The 18,985-nt window shown below is 44.0% G+C and overlaps 1 protein-coding gene across 30 annotated transcripts in view; it reads right to left on the reverse strand.

Annotated features, from left to right (window-relative positions):
• Positions 1 to 18,985, reverse strand: part of SVIL (supervillin) — a 761,399-nt gene that overhangs the window by 115,466 nt on the left and 626,948 nt on the right. For all 30 annotated transcript variants that reach the window (XM_078663371.1, XM_078663368.1, XM_078663380.1 and 27 more), the window contains one exon: positions 2,567 to 2,714. In XM_078663371.1, the coding sequence (XP_078519497.1) occupies positions 2,567 to 2,714 (148 nt within the window). The remainder of the gene's footprint in view (positions 1 to 2,566; positions 2,715 to 18,985) is intronic.

Raw genomic sequence — 18,985 nt, forward strand, 5'->3', positions numbered from 1 at the left:
ATACAACGTGATCTAACATTTGTACATCACCCTTACATAAATTGCACAACTTGTCATTCCATCTTATTCGCCACCAAACATCTGTAACACTTTTAGAAAGGAAGACAATTTAACCTAAACAGCATACACCGACGGATACGGTCTTCTAGATTTTAACCTAAGTAGGGTTGTGGTGTCAAAACTGTACGACGCAGTCTATATGGAGGGGCATTACAAAGTCTTCACAAGGTCAGAGTGGAACTGATTATGAGGCACAAATACATGAACTATATAAATAGCCTCAATCCGGAGTCAAAAAACCAGCTGAACCACTTAACGGGAACCTGTTTTTGGGAGAAGGGAGTACGTTTGTAAATTTATGTAGGGTGGCTTATCACACACAAGGGTATCTATGCACTGTCCATGGGCATGGGGAGAGTTGCGCTGACACTCGAACCCGGATCCCCAGCTCCTGAGCCTGCAGCTCTGGCCGCTGCTCCACATCCTCTCCCCAATAGTGATTGAGTCTATCTCCAAAGATGCATTTCCTACCGCGGGCAATGGTAAAGAATAGCTAAGCTTCAGCAATGGGATTTCTACTTTCAACTCTCATCCTGCAGGTAGCCATGGTCTAAATGAGAGTCGGATCCGTGTTTACGGCAGAGTTTTGCAGGTCTGATTTCTGCTCTGAGATGCAACACAATCCTTGGGCGGCCGAAGCAGTCGCTTCAAAGAGCTGCTGGAGGTCACTCAGGAGCGTCATATGCATGGACTGTTGTGAGAATTGCCAACATTCCCTAAACTGGAATTGCTTTTTAGCACAGATGTCTTACGAACACACAGACTGCAACATCCATGTTTAGGAGCTCATAAAAGCTTATTTTCAAATTACTTCAGATATCATCAAATATATGCGTTTGCTTTTTAAAGGTTTTTTTTTTTTTAGAACCCAGATGAAATGGTTGACACTTCTGAAAAAAGTATTACCACATACTAAACTTCCTCAATAGAATTCTGGTTATGACTCTAGATAATTAGTGTGTTGTAATGGCCATTGTGTCTCAATAATAGGAAGTCAACATGTGTTTTAAATAAGGAAAAACTAATGTAGATGGCTTTCTCAGCATTTTGGGATTAAAAACAAAGAAGGTTGTTAGGATGAAGGGAATGTAAAGTGTGACTCCAATTAGCATATTTTAGCCTCAGTATGAAGGCTAATTTCAGGATCCGGTCAATCAATCAACTTTATTGATTTAGATCTTATGAGATCTACAATTGACCGAAATACATGATTCCATCATTTTATAAAATTATTTCACGAACACATTTATAAAAATCTCATTTAAAAAGGATAAAACAGATTTCATGAATTTATACAGTTTATAGCAAACATTTATTCAGTGGAGATTTCAAGAAAGCGATCAAGTCGGTAGAGGTTATATCTAAAAACAATAGTTTTTATATATGAAAGCGATTTATCAGCCTCTACTACCTCCTTATTAGAGCATGAATATAAAACCTGTATTAAATCCTGGTTTCAATTATTGCATTTGACACATACACCACTATCTTCATCTAGGTCACTTCATCTTCTTGTGTGGGCCTTTAAAGGGAGTATAGTATACCTAGTCGGAGCATCAAGCTAATTCACGATACACAGGATTTTGGGGGAATGCTAGTGAGAAAAGGTTGGCTTCTGGGATAAAGTAGCACTTTGCTTCTCCATGTACATCAAGTTTCAAGGTCAGTATAGAATATAAGTTGCCAAATTATAAATATCCATGCCACTCTGCAATGTCCACTGACTCTCAAACCTATAGCCACAATCCTAATTGCCTCTGGAAAGAGACTCAGGAGACAAGAATTCAACAAGGGATATTAATGTCAATAAAGGCACCCTGGAGTAAATGAAGTAGGCTTTACAACCCCAGACGTCAAAATATAAAGTTTAAAAGATGGATACAGCTCCGCAGTTTCCCCACTCCACCCTCAAGTGGTTCTCGAGGTCAGTGATTGACAGCTGCTCTCAGTGCCGCACAGTGAGAGCAGACTCCGCAGCAAGTGACACGCGCTGGCTACCGATTGCCTGACCAAGACTCCGCTTAACTCTGATTTTTGTGTGCCGAAAAAGGCAATGAAAGGATATGGATTGAGGCACTGGAGTATTGACGGCAGCAGGCTTAAGCCAGTGTTCACATCCCCGTCCCACTAGAGTATCCTTAACCGAGCCTCAACACCACAATATTGAAAATGCAGCTTCCATTTTCTACAAAGTTAGTCCATTCAGAGTATTTAATTCTCCACAATATCAGTCATATAACTGAAGTGCAAGGGCGCTATCCAAAGTCACCCAAAAATAAAATAAAAAAAAGAAGGTCTTTACATCAGTTAGGCAAGTATACTAGAAGGTTGACCAGCAATTATTTTCCTTCCTAAGAACAGTAAGTGCTGTGCACATGGAACTCTTTCCCTGGTTTACAGACACTCTTAAAACACTCCATATTCAATCCCGTGTTTTGAAATGTTCACCTAAAGCGGCTTACGGTAAACCAGGCCCATTTAACACCGCACTGTAAAACCGCAGTACCTTATGTGGCTGAACTTCCTCGACTGCATTCTTTTCAGCAGGTTTCTTCATTTCCGTCCAATCCAGGAACTTTTCTTTGAACAGTAAAGTTTCATTATGTTCGGTGATTCTGCCAAAAATTGCCCAATCTGGACGTCCCTGTCCTTTTCTGCAAGATTAAGGCATACACGAAAGATTAAATAAATATGTAAATGTAGGTGTGCACTTTTAGTTGCATAATTTAGTTAACACACGTAAGTAGCCCAGGGCAACACAATTTTCCACCACAATTTACTACTTCATGCATTTGCAAAGTGTGACATTAACCAACAAGTTCGATCTTGGCCAGGAGATAAGGAAGCAAGTAGAGAGGCTCTGAGGCGACTGCAGCGAGAAGAAGCAGTTTACAAAATTCCAGACAACTGAAAATGCGTCAAATCCATGAGTGAGAGGTTCCAAAGCTTCAAAGCCAGGACGCGGTCAGATAAGCAAGATCATGACCAGTGGAACCGAATAATGCAGAGGAAGGGCAGAGAGGACTGGCTGGGTTGCAGAGATGGCATTAGATGGCAATGAAAGGTGCACCAGGTTTATGGAAGGCGTGGTTAACTATGCACGGCAGGGTCTACTGCACATGAAGGCTCCTGGCATCCAGTGTGGTGAAGGCTGGGCTCATGTTCTGTGCTTGCTTATCTTGAGACCCAATTGCCTGTAGACCATTGCATAATTACTGAAGCCTCGCAATGAGGTACAAGGGAAGTCAGAGGTAAATTCTGTTGGGTTTGTCAAGTATGAAAAGATGGGAGTATTTTAAACTCACTGTGCATTATTATCAAGTACAGGAGGATTCTTTTGCAGATGTGAAGGTAATAGAAGCCAGAGCAGGACCATTCCCAGTTAATTTGTGAAACTGTACAGAAATCTGTGTCAGGGAAAATGCCACACTTTTTTAAAAAAAAACTTAGAGGGAAATAGGGGCAAGTACCAAGAACCATTAGCCACACAAAGGAAGGCAAGTAAAGCCATACGAACTGGAGAGAAGTCACCTCAGTTTTGAGATCTTTACGCATCAATCGCTTATCTCTTCTTTAACTGTGGATTGAAGCCATGCACTGTTTGTAAGCATCATGGATGCAGCCAAAATGCAGCAGAACACTGTAGGGTCAGGAGGTAAAATGCGGTTAATAAGTGACCGGAGGGGTAACTGGGCTCTGGGAGCATAAGTGGGCTGTTGCTCTATGGCAATATAGTGCTCTTTGCACTGCTGCAATATTTTAGAAAAGGGGGTGGTGATGAACAGAGTGCCTGAATTAAGCAGACCACTCTTACCCAGTCCAAAGATCAGGGCTTGATCCATCACCGTTTTTTAGCTCACTGCACCATCCCAGCTCAGAACTTGGCTATATGCAAATTAGTATGTTCCTGTCCCAGTGCATGATGGGAACAGGGCAAACCAAACTACCAAGCCAATTCTTGTACTGGGAAGGAAACAAGCTTCCGGGGACCGGTTTCTGCCATTTCAGGCGTCTTCGGCCCGGCTTGCACCACCACCCCCTTTTCTGAATCGCAATATTTTAGAAAACATTGCCATCTTGACCGGGAACTGGATGCCATCCACAAAGGAAATAGAAAGGGATGAGAAACAAGTAGGATCGGGAGGTGACAAGGTGTATACGGAAGAGAAAGGTAGCCTGGTGAAACGCCCCCATGTGCGGGTTTGGACGGGAGAGGAGAGACTAATGACCTGGCATCTGCTAGAGACCCAAGTTGGAGAAAAGATATATACCTACAGCTTTTAAAGGGCAGTAGAGGACAATGTGATGGTCACTGGTGTGAAATGCTGCTAGAAGGTCCAGGAGAATGACGGCCCTGGATAGGTTATCTACTAGTATTTGCATGTTCACGGTCATACTACCTCACATGCGGTAGGATGCAAGTCTGGCTGTCACAGATGGCGGTTCGTCAAACAGAACTGAAGGTGAAGGGTCCCAATGAAATGCAAAACTTTGGCTGGGAAGGTTGGAGATTCTTTGGGAAAGAGAAAGGTTTGAAGTGGTGGGGCGAAAATATGCAAGAAGTATGATGGTGCAGACCAGGAAGCACAGAGGTGACACGGTCATCATTTGAAGAGGAGGTGCAAGTACCTTCAGAGATGTGTCCAGGGGCCAATAAGGCAGCCAGTGATCCTGCCTATGGATAGGAGTTTGGGTTCAATTCATTCACTGTTATGGGGCTGAAGGAATTATGTTGGGCAGTTGATTTCAGAGGTTTTGGGCAGAGCAGATATGCGAGCTGGAGGGAATGGGAACTTTATCTGAAGCACTTTCCTGCTTCTTGAAAGGACAGTGGATGCTGGCACTGAGGAGACTAGTGCTGCTGAATTCACAGCCAAGTCAGGAAACCGGAGGAGGCGTTTGGTGTGGTTCTCATGTTAGAAGTATACCTCGCACTTCAGGAATGTCTTTAAGGATGGGTGTAGGTGGCTACATCCGACAGGAAGGAGGCCACACGTCACACTTCTTTGAGAGAACCTGCTGTAGTATGGACCACCGCCTGAGTTCAAATCAGCACAGGGGGTCAAACAGCCACTCCAGTAAGGAAGAAATCTTCGAACAGGTGGAAGCTTTTGTCCCAGCAGTGGTGGAGATCTAGGTTGGTGGAGAGGGATTAGGCAGGATGTGGAAAAAGATATGAGAAATTAATGACAAACATATCATCATGTAGTAGATTAGGAGTAGTCGATAAATAGTAGGTGTCAGCAAGCATTAAGAATAAAATGAATTGCTGTTGAGTATAGTCAGACAAGTTGTAATAGGCTCTGGGCCTTCATGTCGTCAATGAAGGTGTTTTACTAGACTGACTGGCCTGGACTATCCAGATTCTAAAGTTGCCTAGGATGAGTAACTTGATTAAGGAGCAGAGTGGATGTAGAGGAGCGAGTTGCATTAAAAGCAGAACAAGAGACCATATGATGGTATATATATAGCATCAGGAAAGATGAAGAGCATTGTACCAGTAAGACTGCAGAAAGGATGGCAAGCTCAAGAATGAGAATATAGTTTTTAGGCTGTGCACAGTTGCAGAACAAACAATTTCAATTATAGCAACATATATTTAGTAAGTTTGATTATTTTAGTGTGATAAGTTCAAAAGAACGAGCTACTTACCTTTGGTAACGCGCTTTCTGTTAGAGAGTAACTTCAGATTCCTCACCTTCTGAATATTTCCCAGGCATCAGACTTTTCAGCAGTACTTTTGCATACCGGTAGGTGGCGCTACGCCGCTTCGCATAGAAACCATTTTACTCCGGAAAGGTATTTACGTCACTCCTTCACACTGACATCCATTGCTTTCAAAGTTGTGCTCCCCACTCCTTCGGATACAGACCGACAGCAGCAAATTGGCTTTAAACAGTGTACAGATTGTTAGACTTGTGACCTTACTAATGGGTAGAGCCTAATTCACAGAATATGGTGAAAGGGAAAATCAGGTAGAAGAAGCATCTGCAGTCAGAGTTTCTTCACCTTTTGAATAGATACCAGAGCAGCACCTATTAAGAAGTGGTCTGTAAATAGCTCAAACCAAAAAGACCTGTAGGATAGAGTGAGCAAAGTGTCCTGCTTCTGAAACCTGCCGGCCCAGATATCAAGTAGTTCTTTGTTAACATATGGAGGGACACCCATGGAGTCGCCTGGCAGACATCCAGGACAATAACTTTGAATGCCAATGGCTGCGGTGGAATGAGACAGCAGCCCTTCTGGATGCTGCTTTTTAACCAACGTGCAGAAGATCGTTTATGAAGAGTACAATCCAACAGGAGATGGTCTTTCTGCACAGCCTTCCTTTATTTGCCCCTATGAAGCCCACAAAGATGTGATCATCCACCTGGTGTTCGTTGGTACTGGGTACGATCACTAGGTGATCTTTTGGGGTCCAAGCTACGGAGCTACTACTCATACTTAAAGTGGTGATGAAGAGCATTGAAGCCTGGCAGGTGGATGGCTTGTTTGATATAGAATGGCATCACAACTTTAGGAAAGATGGATGGTTGCATCTGCAGAAACAGTTTTTCTGGGAAGGTGGTATTATATGACGGATTGACACCAAGCCTGCAGCTCGGCACTAGCCGCGGCAATGTGATGGTAGCAAGGAACATCGTCTTGAGGGTAAGAAAGCTGCAGAGGACAAACTGTGAATCAGCTAGAGGGAATAAACACCAAGGACATGAAGAATTTATGGTCCTATTGTGGCATGAAGAAATGAGACGGTACCAAAAAGTGTTGGAGACCTATCAACAAAAAAAATAACTAGTGACTTAAACACTTAGGAGTGATCGGAAAACGGCAAAAAGACTGAAAGAGCTGAAAGGTAACCCTTAACTATGCCTGTCTGGGGGTTAACCACCGAAAAACCGCTTTGCACAAGGCCACTTGGCACAGGGTTCAGGACCCCACACCGCCCGGCTTGTTGCAATACCACACGGCGGTGGGGTTGTCCGTAAGCACCTGCACCATCCTCCCTGTGATTTGTGTAAGGAATCCTTTCATCACCAAGCAGGTGGCTCTCAGCTGCAAGAGGCGGATATGGAGCTGGTTCGCCACCAGAGACCAGAGGCCTCTGATCTCCACCTCTTCCAGATTGCCATCCAAACACAGAAGAAAGGCATTTGTCACCCCTGTCCACTTTGGGTGGGGTTAGGGGAGAGGATTGTTGCGTACTTCATCGCAGTCAGTAACCATCACTGCAGATCTTTCACAGTCACCTTCAAAATATCGACTTGGCTGGGGAGTCCCTATTTGGGCCTACTGAGACTTCAGATCTCACTGCGGAGGTTGCATATTCAACCGGATGTGCTCGCCCAGCAGGATGCAGAAGGCCATCAGTTCAAGGAGCCCCAGTAGACCTCACTGAAATCCAGGACACAGGATGACAGATTGGGATCGTAGTCTGAATGTCCTAGATCCTTTCTGTGGGAAAGGCACAAGACCAAACCATGTCCACAATGACTCTGATGATGGGAGTTTGTCTGAGAAGGACAAAGGTGCAACTTTGGAACATTGATAGTGGACCCAGGTTTGCTGTAGTCTGAAGGGGGTTTGTGATTAAGGCGAGCTAGTCTTTAGCAGTATGTCGTCAAGGTAGGAGAAGACTAAACTACCAAACTCCAAAGGTGTGTTGCTACCACCGCAATCACTTCCATGAACACCCGAGGTGCACTGGGGAGACCAAATGGGAGCACAGCAAATTGAAAGTGTTCCTGTCCCACCAAGAACTGCCAGTAGCGCTGGTGTGCCCGTAGGACATGTATATTGAAAAAGGCGTCTTCCAGGTTGAACACCACCATCCAGTCTCAAGGGTTGAAGGCAGCCAAGACATGGGCTAGTGTAAGCATTTTGATTTTTTCCTTCCTGAGGAAAGCTTTAAGAGGGTGCAGGTCCAAAATACGACAAAGGCCTCCATCAGTCTTTGGAATCAGAAAATAGTGAGAAACCTGTCAAGATAGGTATAGCCACAGCAAACTACAAAAGATTTTGGAAATCAGCAGCACTTAGAAGCACATTAAGTGCCACATTTGGAATTAAGCTGTATAGTGGTTCCGAAGACCCATGCTCTGAAGGAGCAGCTCACTACCACAAACCATGTGTCGTCTATGGCTGTAGTGATCATTATGGATTTTTATTGATTTTTACTATTGAAATGTACATGCCTTGTATTGTTTCGGTACTTTGTGAGCAATGTTTAACATCTATAAATGGTGATCTGGACACTGCATAGGTATATATCTATTTGCAAATATTGTGACACTGAACATTTTGTACACCTACATGTATCTCATACTTCAAACTGAACTTTATAAAGTTACAAAAGGAAATGTCAGTACTTGAATATTTAACATATTGGGAACCTCTGAACTCCTTCCACGAGTTTAACTGGAATAGGGGACGGTATCAATTTAATCAGTGAGAATCAAGCTCTACTGACGACAGGAGAGATGAAAAGCGGGACAAGGAAAAAGGAAGAGAGGGTACAAGCTAGACTGAATAAGGATTGAGTGGTGATCTTCAAAATGCAAACACCTGTTCACCGTTCGGAACCAGACATTATGAACATATCTAGCACCAGAGTGCAGGGAAGGAAGCTCGAGAGCAAGGTAGGGGGGAGCAGGAGAAAGCACGCTTGTCTTTGCTTCCCAGCTCAGACATTACTTGGTCTCCAACTTTACTCCTGATCGCTCAACAATTTAGTTCTTGTGAATTCATTTACTGTCTCTTTACTCGAGGCTCCTACTGGGAGAATGTTCCCAGCATTAACTTCCTCTGTGATAAAACTATTTCCAGCAACTGCCGCTTGACACTCGCAAAACATACATCTGACCCGCTGGTCAAAGTGAGACTTCTTACTGGTTACCCATGGAACACAACTCCTCATTGTGCTTCTCTTCTTCACTTAAATTTAAACCGTTCTTTCTTACACTTTCCCAGTCACTTGCCATCAGATTGCCAATCACACACTTGAGCTTCCATGCATAGTTTATTAAACTTTAACAACCAGTCTTAATCCCCTCTAGATACTTCCACAGCGATCCACAGTATTCCACCCAGAGATGTGTGCCCTGTTAACCCAACCTTTGTCTGATCATCATGCCCTCCCCTGCATCGAACATGAATGTGCATCTTTAGCCACTTTATAGTAGTTGGGCCTGTTAAATGCAACCTAATTCTCCAGTTTCAGATCTGTAAAACATTCAGCTCTCGTGTTAAGCCTTGCAGAACCCCAAATTCTCAATGGCACGTGCCTTTTCTTCTTCATCTCATAATGGACTACACTCACATCACTGTCTGTGGCTGGTCAGTTCTTTTCACAGGCAACACACCTCCCAAGTCATCTCATTTACTAAGGTTTTGCAGTACAATATGGGAGACTTTACTGAAATCTAAGTAGATCACATGCATCACCATGCCTTCCTATAGTTTGCTTAGTAAAACCATGTAGTAGATTTATGTTGGAAGTTATCCCTATACAACCATGCTTCTAGGAACCCCCAAATCCACTGGTGAGGGTGCAAACAGGTAAGATCTACATTAAAGTGATCCAGAATACAAAATATTAACCATACCGTTTTTGCATAAAAGCATGTTTTGTGCAACTGTTGTGGTCCAACGTGCCAGTTTATATGAATAAGACGTTTTTACGGAGTTCACTTACTAAGGAGGGATACTTTGAGATAAGTATAAAGTGCTTCAGTGGATGCTAAACCAGCCAGGTTCGAGGACACCTTGATTTCCATTGTTGCCCTAGAACAGATGTGCAGCTCGGAGCCATTCCATCAAGGGGAAAGAGGTTGCTCACCCAAGCAATTAATAGCACCTTTGAAATATGCTCATATATTGCCACTCAGTGACTGCCACAGAATTTGCCCATCTTGCAAATTTAGGCTTACATAAGTGCTTCTTTCTTGCAAACAAGAAAACCATATCTCCCTCCACGAAAGTCATCCAGCATCAAGAAAAGTCTGCTGAATGTACAACTAATCCTTCAACTACAATAGGCGCAATACGAGTTTCTGTGTCTTGTACAATGTAAGCTCATGAAACAATGGAAATGGAGCCAAGTACCACAATACAAGATGGCGAGGATGCAACTTTAATCACCACTGAGAAATTCAACATACAGCATGAAACATCTGGGAACTCGCAAATATATTTTAATACTGTGATGGGTCGTGACTCACACCCATAAGATGTGGTCTTGTTCTGTGTGGTAAGACAGAGGCTCTGTTTAGCTTCACCGCTCACCAAGGCAAGCACAAAAGGGACTTCTAAAATGTAATTTTTCATACAACAAGCTATTCGAAATGAAGAGTTTTTCATTACAAAATCTCATATTTCATGAATAGTTTGTTTTCACCTTTGGCGAAAGTTCTTACTTTACTGACCGCGTGGCAACTTTATGAAAAGCCACTTTGTGATCTATCCTTTTTGCATTAATAAGGAGGTTGCATTTTTCACATCGATTAAGTGAGGCCTTGTTGTGTTACTTTTAGTTCCATTAAAGACTCTGGAAGGAGTGTAGATTCCTGCAGGGATTGGTATGGACTGAAGTGTGGTGGGATACGTGTGGTAGGGTGATGACAACTGCATGTCGGGAGCTGGTGCAAGATGGGATTGAACAGAAGTGGGGAAGAACATGCCAAGTAAAGAGCCCACTGCTCTCCCAAGCTGACAACTGCAGTCCCTATGAATTCTTTAGTTATCGAGGCGGGAGCTTTGCTATACAGCATTAAAAGTTTGCAGACTTCACATTCCCACACTGAATTTGCACTAAAACGAACTGTTTTTGCTATACTGTAGGTCTCATTTTCAAAAGCAGTTCTTCCTTACACTGATCTGTAGTCTCTATTCTCACATCTGTCCCTACTTCTGCAATCTCCCCCTCTGCTACTTCAGTTTTCATATCTCACCGATTTCTACTTCCACAGTTCTACAGTCTCACCGCCTCTCACTACCACGGATCTCCAACTCCTTCTCAACCATGCTGCTGTAACACTGCAGTCTTCCAACTGCCCAAAAGGTACTTTGTCCTACAGAAGCACTGCTGCAAAGCAGAACTGAATAGGAGTCCTCCCTGTCCACAGCATTTTATTTGCCAATTGTGAACCTCAGGCAGGCACAAACCAAAGTTTGTTCTGGATAAAAAACTGCTGCCAGTGAACGATTCAGAGACCGAGCCTCCATCAGAATGTCGGGTGTTTCCGAAGGACCAGAAAATGAGTCTCACAGGTGTGGAGTGCAGCCTGCAGAACATTGACTGACGGGGGTCAGAAGGACCTGCGGAGGAAGACTGGCTGGGGACACTGACTGGTCCATGTGGCACAGTCATACACTATAAACCAAAGCGAGACTGCTACAATGCTTGGCGGTTATTTATTTTTGTATACATCTGCAATGAATTAAAAGTATTCTTTGGTAAGTTCACAGCCTTTATAATTGAGGTCGACATGCATCTCTACCTTACATGATTTTGCCGATCATCAGGGTATAACGGACACAAAAATGTTGATTTGCTTGAAAGAGTATGTAGACTGGTTCAGGTGTATGGGAGTGTTGGTGTTGTACTCTTTCTCTCTATGCTCATTTATCTGTTAGCGGAGGTGCCAACAAGTCCTGCCCGAGAGAGAAACTGTATGGCTAGCAAGGCAGGTGTCCAACCATCCTATTCGGGGTAAACTTCATATGACCGGGGAGCTGCGCTGGCGATCCCCATCAGCAAGATCTATTTTTAAATCCAATGACAATTTAGCCATTTTAGAAAAACTGTTTTAAAACATGTAATTTACCTCCTTTTCCACATTTTTTAGAGGGGCAGAATTCAACCCGCTTGGTACAATTTGGGGCGAGTATGAACATTTTTGCCATGGAGGTTTTTTATTCTCCAGCCATGCATGATACTTTTGAAGGCACCAAAACCTATTCCCTCAGTCAGTTTCCTCAAACGTCCTGTTAGCATATACTGAGGTGCACTGGATGAGCAAGGCAATAGTTGGCATGAAGGCTTTTAGCTCTTGGTTGTAAGGTAGCCATGAAGAACTAATAACCGTCTGCCTCCAAAAAATAGATGTGGGTGCCATAAAAACCTGTTTTGGAAGAGAAGGAACTGTGCAACAAAAATCAAGATAAAGGTAAATGTTACTTACCCTGTAAGCATCTGTTAGTGGCATGTAGTGCTGTAGATTCACATGATGTGCATACTTCTGCCATCTAGTGTTGGGCTCTGACGTGTACAACTTTTTTTTCTTCTAAAGAAGTCTGAGTCACAGGACCATGTGACTCCAACTATCAGTGGTAATACACATGGTTAACAGCTCCACTGTTAGATTGCCTCCCCCCACACACACAGAAGCCATGACTAAACATGGAGCACAGAGATTAAGCAAACTATGACTATGCAAAGCAGAAAGTATTAATATGTGGGGGGAAAGGAAGAAATAGTATCTGCAACTACCACAGGTGTCTGAGAGGAGGTTGGGTGCATCTGAATCTACAGCACTACGTGCACACAAACCTAATTACAGGGTACGTAACATTTTCAGTTTCTGGCATGGGTAGCTGTAGATACACATGATGTGCACAGACTGTAAAGCAGTCCCCCTAAAGCAGTGGCTCAGGATGAGGATGTTGCAGAGGACTGAAATAGTGTCGGTAGGACATTCTTACCAAATCTAGCTTGTCTGGCCAAGACATCCACACAGTACTGCTTAGTAGAAGAGTGGACCAAGTAGGTACCTTACAGATGTCACCTAGTGGTATGTCCCCTAAGAAAGACATATAAGCCCCTTTCTTTCAAGTAGAATGGGGTCGTGGCAGAGACCTTTTAGCTTTAGCATAGCAAGTCTGAATGCACTTGAATAGCCAACGTGCAACTCTTGCTTTGGAAATGGCACTCCCCTTAGGTGGCTTAGAATAGGGCTCGATTAGCTGTTTTGTCTTACAAAACATTTTTGTTCTATGTAAGACATTAGTGTGGTTTTGACATCCAGAGTATGTAAAGCACATTCCGCTACAGAACTCTGGATGTGGAAGTAAAACTGGCAACACAATTGTCTGATTAAGGTGGAAGCTGGAGAACACCTTAGGGAGGAATTTGGGATTGATTCTGAGGACCATACTATCGTTAAGAACCTGGAAGAAAGATTTCAAATTTAAGAGCATGCATTCCACCTAAAGGAAGAGATGGCTATACATTCCACAACAAAAAATGCAATGCAGGAAGAGCGAAGCGGCTCCAAAGGAGGGCCCATGAGCGTAATAAGAACAATCTTAAAGTTCCACACTGGAACAGGAGTAGTATGGGGAGGAATAACCAGTTCAAGGCCTTTCATGAAAGCCTTAATGATTGGTACTCTGAAAAGAGTAGCCTGTTGCCTATTGTGTAGGTAGGCTGCCACAGACACCAGATGCAATCGAATGTAAGTGTAAAAGAGGCCCGACTTCTGTAGGTGAAGGAGGTAATGTCTTATAAAAATGCTGTAAGTGGATTGATGTGTCTGGAAAGGCAAATGTCAGCAAAATGTTTGTATTTGGCTGCCTAACAGGCCCTGGTAGCAGGCCTGCACACTTTCTAAGAATAGACATACACTCGTCTGGATGGTTGCAGTAACCAAACTAAGGCAGCTGGAGGAAAATTGCAAGATTGAGCTGCTGAGGAGTGTGATGACAGTGTGTAGCAATTTTATGCAAGAAGTTCCCGCCTGTTGGGGAGTTTCTCGTGGAGAACTAGAGAGCTCTAAAAGGGTGGAGTACTGTGTCTAGGGTGCCCAGGTTGGAGCCACTAAAATGAGGGTAAGGGATGTCTGCCTCAGTCTGCTGACTACAAACGATAGGAGTAGGAGAGGCTGAAAAGCCTAGGCATCTGATCGACCTGAGGGCGCAGCAGATGCTGGGCATCAAAAGGGACGTTCAAGAGGTTTTGCTCGACCTCTAGCTTGAAACCAGACACTTGCAGACATGCAAGAGAGGAACTAAGGGAGAGAAGGTGGTGGAGGAGGAGAGGAAGGAGCAGGAGGAAGCAGAGAGGTAGCCCTGTAGTGCCTCTTGGTCTCTTTAGGTGTAGGTGTCACAGGAAGATTAAAGGCAGGGTGGGTGTGGGGCTTAGCCAGGATCCGATTAGTACCTAAATGGATGTTGACCTGCCGTTTGGCATCCAGGTGTTTTCAGCCGCTTAAGGATTGGTAGCTTGGAATCCTACAAAGCATCAGAGAATGCAGTTGTAGACACCCTGATGGAGCAGAAGAGGGCCAACGACCATGCGCACTGAATTCAATCTCAGCTCCAAGTGTATTGAGTCAGACTGCTTCAGAGCTCGGTGTTTCGGCTCTGAACATTTTGAATTTGTGTCTCTCGGCTTAGATTGTGTCAGTGCAGTCTGATCAGCTCCGAGGGCTTCTGCTCCACTCATTTTGATTCAGAGGGTGTCCAAACCGGTGTCTTTGGATCAGACTGTGGAAAAGTAAATTTTGCCATGTTATATGTGCCTACGTGTTCCCCATATTAAGCTATATGTGCATGATCGATATGCATGTATCCCCCTATGATCGATTAAAGACGCAATCATAGTTGTGTCCAACTCTAGTATGCCAGTCTCCAGTTCTCGTGAAAGCAACAAGTATTAGGCTCATGTTACCACGATTTTCAGTGTGCACGTTAATTCACCGCATTGTCCCAGTTTCTAGGCCTCAAAAGGGCCCGGACACCAGATTCAAGCTCCAGTCTTCTGAACCCGCTCCGAGGAGCGATGCAGCCCCCACCTGCATCCCTGACCCTTCACTTACTTCCTGCCTCGCGGTGCCCGGCCCGGCCTGGCTCTGCCTCCCAGTCTGCCAAGAGTATGTTATGCTTTTAGTTATCAGTCCAGCCCTCCTTCTCTGCATTCCTAAGCTACTGAATCGCATCAATAGTTCCAGCTATGGTCTAGCCTTTCTGTCTCCATGTAAGAGAAATACTGTATTAATATTCATAGAATATTCCTAGCACACGCAATACATGTAGAATTATGCATGCACCAGTCTTAGTGTCAAGTAGCCTTTGCCCTGATAACTTTTGGATTCTATCAACATGTATTCCAAACACAAGATACCAGATATGATATAGGTACAAGTCGTTCTGACACTGCAGACTTCAGTCTCCTCTTCCAGCGTAGAAGTCATAGCCCCAGTTCTTCCTGGTAACACGTTATTGCCCGTTTGCGCGCACCACTAGGTTAAAGGTCCCAGCTGCTCAGGTAGCCCCCTCCATGTTTCCGCCCCATTTATGACACTTCCATGACGTCTACATCACATGTCTATGTATACGCCCTGTACACGCCTTCTTGTTACACCCATTTTACTCTTATCTTTCGCGACTGCTACGAATTACGCCTACTGCTACGCCTACTGTATTGAATGTAATGTAATTGTTTTAGTATATATACTGTGTACTGTTACTGAAAGTTACCCTTATCGCCCCTTGTCCCCTTACCCATTCTCTGGCAGCTGCCATCCTTTCTATTTCCGTGCAGGCTATCCCGTTCCTGTCCCTTCCCTTATGCCTGATTAAAGCCTGTAAGACTCAAGATACCTCGAATCCTGTCTCTTATTTATTGAGCTATCTGTTTTATTCACTGTATTCAAAAATAGTACCGGTAATTAATTATTTATTTACCACATAATGGCGCCCGAATAGGGACTTGCCCTTTCCCCACGCGCCGGCGAAGCCACGCAGGCCCCCTGACGCTCTGCAGCCGTGGCGGAACCATACCGGCACGTGCAGATATTTCTGCGTCAAGTATCCCTCAGGCCCACGGAGGAGACGGAGGTTGCGGTCCAGCATCCAGACGAGGCGGTGAGGAACGCGGCGAGTCCCGACCAGAGCCAAAGCCGAGAGTCCAAGGTCCGAGGTATCCAGAGGCCCACCTGTAACTGAAGTCCGAAGTGTCCGAAGTTCGTAGTCCGACGTCGTAGCAGTCCAGTCCAGTCCGAGGCCTTCCGTTCTTGCTGCCCGGTGAGTACCGTTGCTGGGGTAGTATCTAGACAGGGTCAATTAATTTGTCTCTGGTCCGTGGGTTTGGGTACGCAGATCCAGTCCGAAGTGTCCACCTAGGTGGATACGGGTCCTGACGTGTCTCTTTAGGGGACCGGTATGTTTCGTACTGTTTTAGCAGTGCATCTAGTAATTCTAGTAAGTTTCGTTCTCGAGAAATTCATGTGTTTTGTTTTCAGTATAGCAGGTAATATTTCTGTCCGAACTGTTATTCTAAATGTTATTTAATGTGTCATGTCGTGGTATGAGTGATTTGTTTTTCTAGTCATTATTGTGTTTATCGTGTATTGTATTGTGTTCAGAATCAAGTACAGAATGCCTCTATTCTCTAAGTTACGTCAGTTAAAAACCCGAAAAGGGTTGCTCGAGGAAGCAGTTCCTGTCCCGCCTAGGGACAGTCCAGGACATTTTATGTATCATAAGCATGGCTTAAGTGCCATATTGTATTTAGACTATGGTCATATATTCATTACGTTTAAGACGGGTGACCGACTATTTGGACACCCTGCCCGATATGAGAGAACATCTAGACAGAATATATCGTTTTATCCGTACAGGAGTGGATCCAGAAAGTGTTCGCGACGCCATGATTCAAAGAAAAGTCCACTATGTTGGAAACTGGAGTTCATATGAACACGTCTGAACAAGACAGTGAAGAAAAAACAATTTTACAATGGAGAGGATGCCCATGCACATTACCACTAATAGGTGGAGTCACATGGCCCTGTAACTCGAAGAAGACTTCTTACGAAGAAAAACAAGTTTTACATGTCTGAGCCCAACACTAGATGGCGGAAGTATGCACAGCATGTGTATCTACAGCTACACACATGCTACAAATCCAAAGTTTGTGGTATTTACTGGGTGCAAAATTTTGCATGCATCATATATCAAATCAATCTTACTTGTCTGTAGTTGAGGTCTTCCACCCACCTTTGAGCAAGCCTCTTCCTTAACTACCCAAATTTGATCTTAACAATTCTCCACTCTATTAAGTCAGTATGTCACCTCAGTCCATCCACAATGTACTTGGTGTTGTTCAGTCTCTTACTCTGCATTATTGCCATCAGTCTCAGTTATTCCCCTTGCTTTGTAAATTGATTGTTTGGCCTGCATACACCAGGACAGGTTCTGTGCTAATTTGCCCACCTGGGGTTAGAGAGGGGGGGCAGTCTTACAGCCATGCAAGTTTGTTGACTGCATCCATTGTATAGTTGCATGCCTCATTCCAATCATCCTCATCTACGATCCCCAAATCGATTTTACATTTTTTCTTGAGGGCATCCTTTTATCAGTGTCCTATATATTTGGGTAATTGTGTGTTTCTGCAGCGGTGCCACCAGAACCCTATATTCAAGAGGAGAGTCATTCTCCACTTGGTCTGAGTAGCACACATATTTGGAAAGGGCATGTTCAAGTTGCATGTATCGGATACGTTCCAGACATGCCATCTTGTTGCTGGAGGACCATAAAAAACACCAGCAGATCCTGTGGTCCTCCCACAATCACAGTTTAGAAATTCTTAATAAATCTGACCTCTGAAATCCACCCAACCCAGACAAGTTTGCTAGTATGGCCGAATCCAAGAAGAGTCTCCAATGTGAGTCAGTTCCCACCAACCTATGACCCTGGTATCCGTCCTCCATATTTTAATAACTGTTGCCGCAAGAGGGTACTTTTGATCCACTCGTTTTCGCCCATTTATAGCTCTCAGATGTCCCTGACAGTCTGTAGCGTTGGTTCCATTTGGTCCACAAACACCCATTCATTAATCACCTGCAATTGGGTCACCCAGTAATATATTGTAAGATCTGGCAAGCTGATCCCTCTTGCATACTGGTTCCAGGTTAGTGTTTTCAGGGCTATTCTGGGATATCCCCCGTCCCATACTGAAGGCCTCATCCTTTCAGAACATACTACACTTGTACTGGACATTGAAGCTCCCATTACAGTACGATTGCTAATTTGGCTCTATTTACAGTATTCACAAATACCATTTCTGTGGTGCCATAACACAATATTCTGCTTTGCATCATGTGCAACCCGAAACAAAACATTTACCATTTTCCAACAGGAACAAATGTTTAGACATGTATTTCCCAACAATGGACATCCTGAAGCCCCACAGTACTGGCACAATCTGTAGCCAGACCGGCACACTAATCTAACAAGATAGAAGAGCTTTCAAGAGCACGGCAACATGCGGCAAAATTACCCGATGGCTGTACTGACAGGAATACAGATTAAGGGACTATTCTTTAGCCAGAAAAGTATAGCTTGTGGCCTCTGAAGACTTATCTACACCAATTATAATGCTTTGTCTTGATTAGTCTTCTGAAAGCAGCGTAGGAGGCACATAACGTGGACACTTTTTTTTTACAGTAACCTTTCGTTTACTTCAACTACTATGAGAAGAACTCAAAATTACGCCAACTACAAGCAGTTGTCCTTCTCCTCGAACTCCATCACAATTTGGAGTCTAATCATTGAAGCTACCCGTCAACTGGTCTACTACTGGTCTACTGCTCCAAAGTGCAGCTTCCGGTTGCAAAGGAAACCGGAGCAAAGTGCCGAACTCTTACTCTGCATAAAAAGGAATCGCATTATATTTATCTTGACGTTCCTACACAGACTCGTCATAGCTTAAAGAAGCACAATTGAGGATTCAGAGCTTAATCCACAATAGTGTCAAAACTAACCAGCTGGAAAGAAAAGTCATGATCTGTAAGATTTCTAGGCTGTATGTTTCATTTCAGTCCTGACTGCTCTTAGGTATATCGAATCAACAACCACGGTACACCCACACGCCAGGTTATCCCTGCTCAGCTACAGTGAGAACAAGTGCTATAGTAGTAAGCAGCCAAGA

Source organism: Lissotriton helveticus, chromosome 10 (assembly GCF_964261635.1).
Source record: "Lissotriton helveticus chromosome 10, aLisHel1.1, whole genome shotgun sequence".
Taxonomy (NCBI): domain Eukaryota; kingdom Metazoa; phylum Chordata; class Amphibia; order Caudata; family Salamandridae; genus Lissotriton; species Lissotriton helveticus.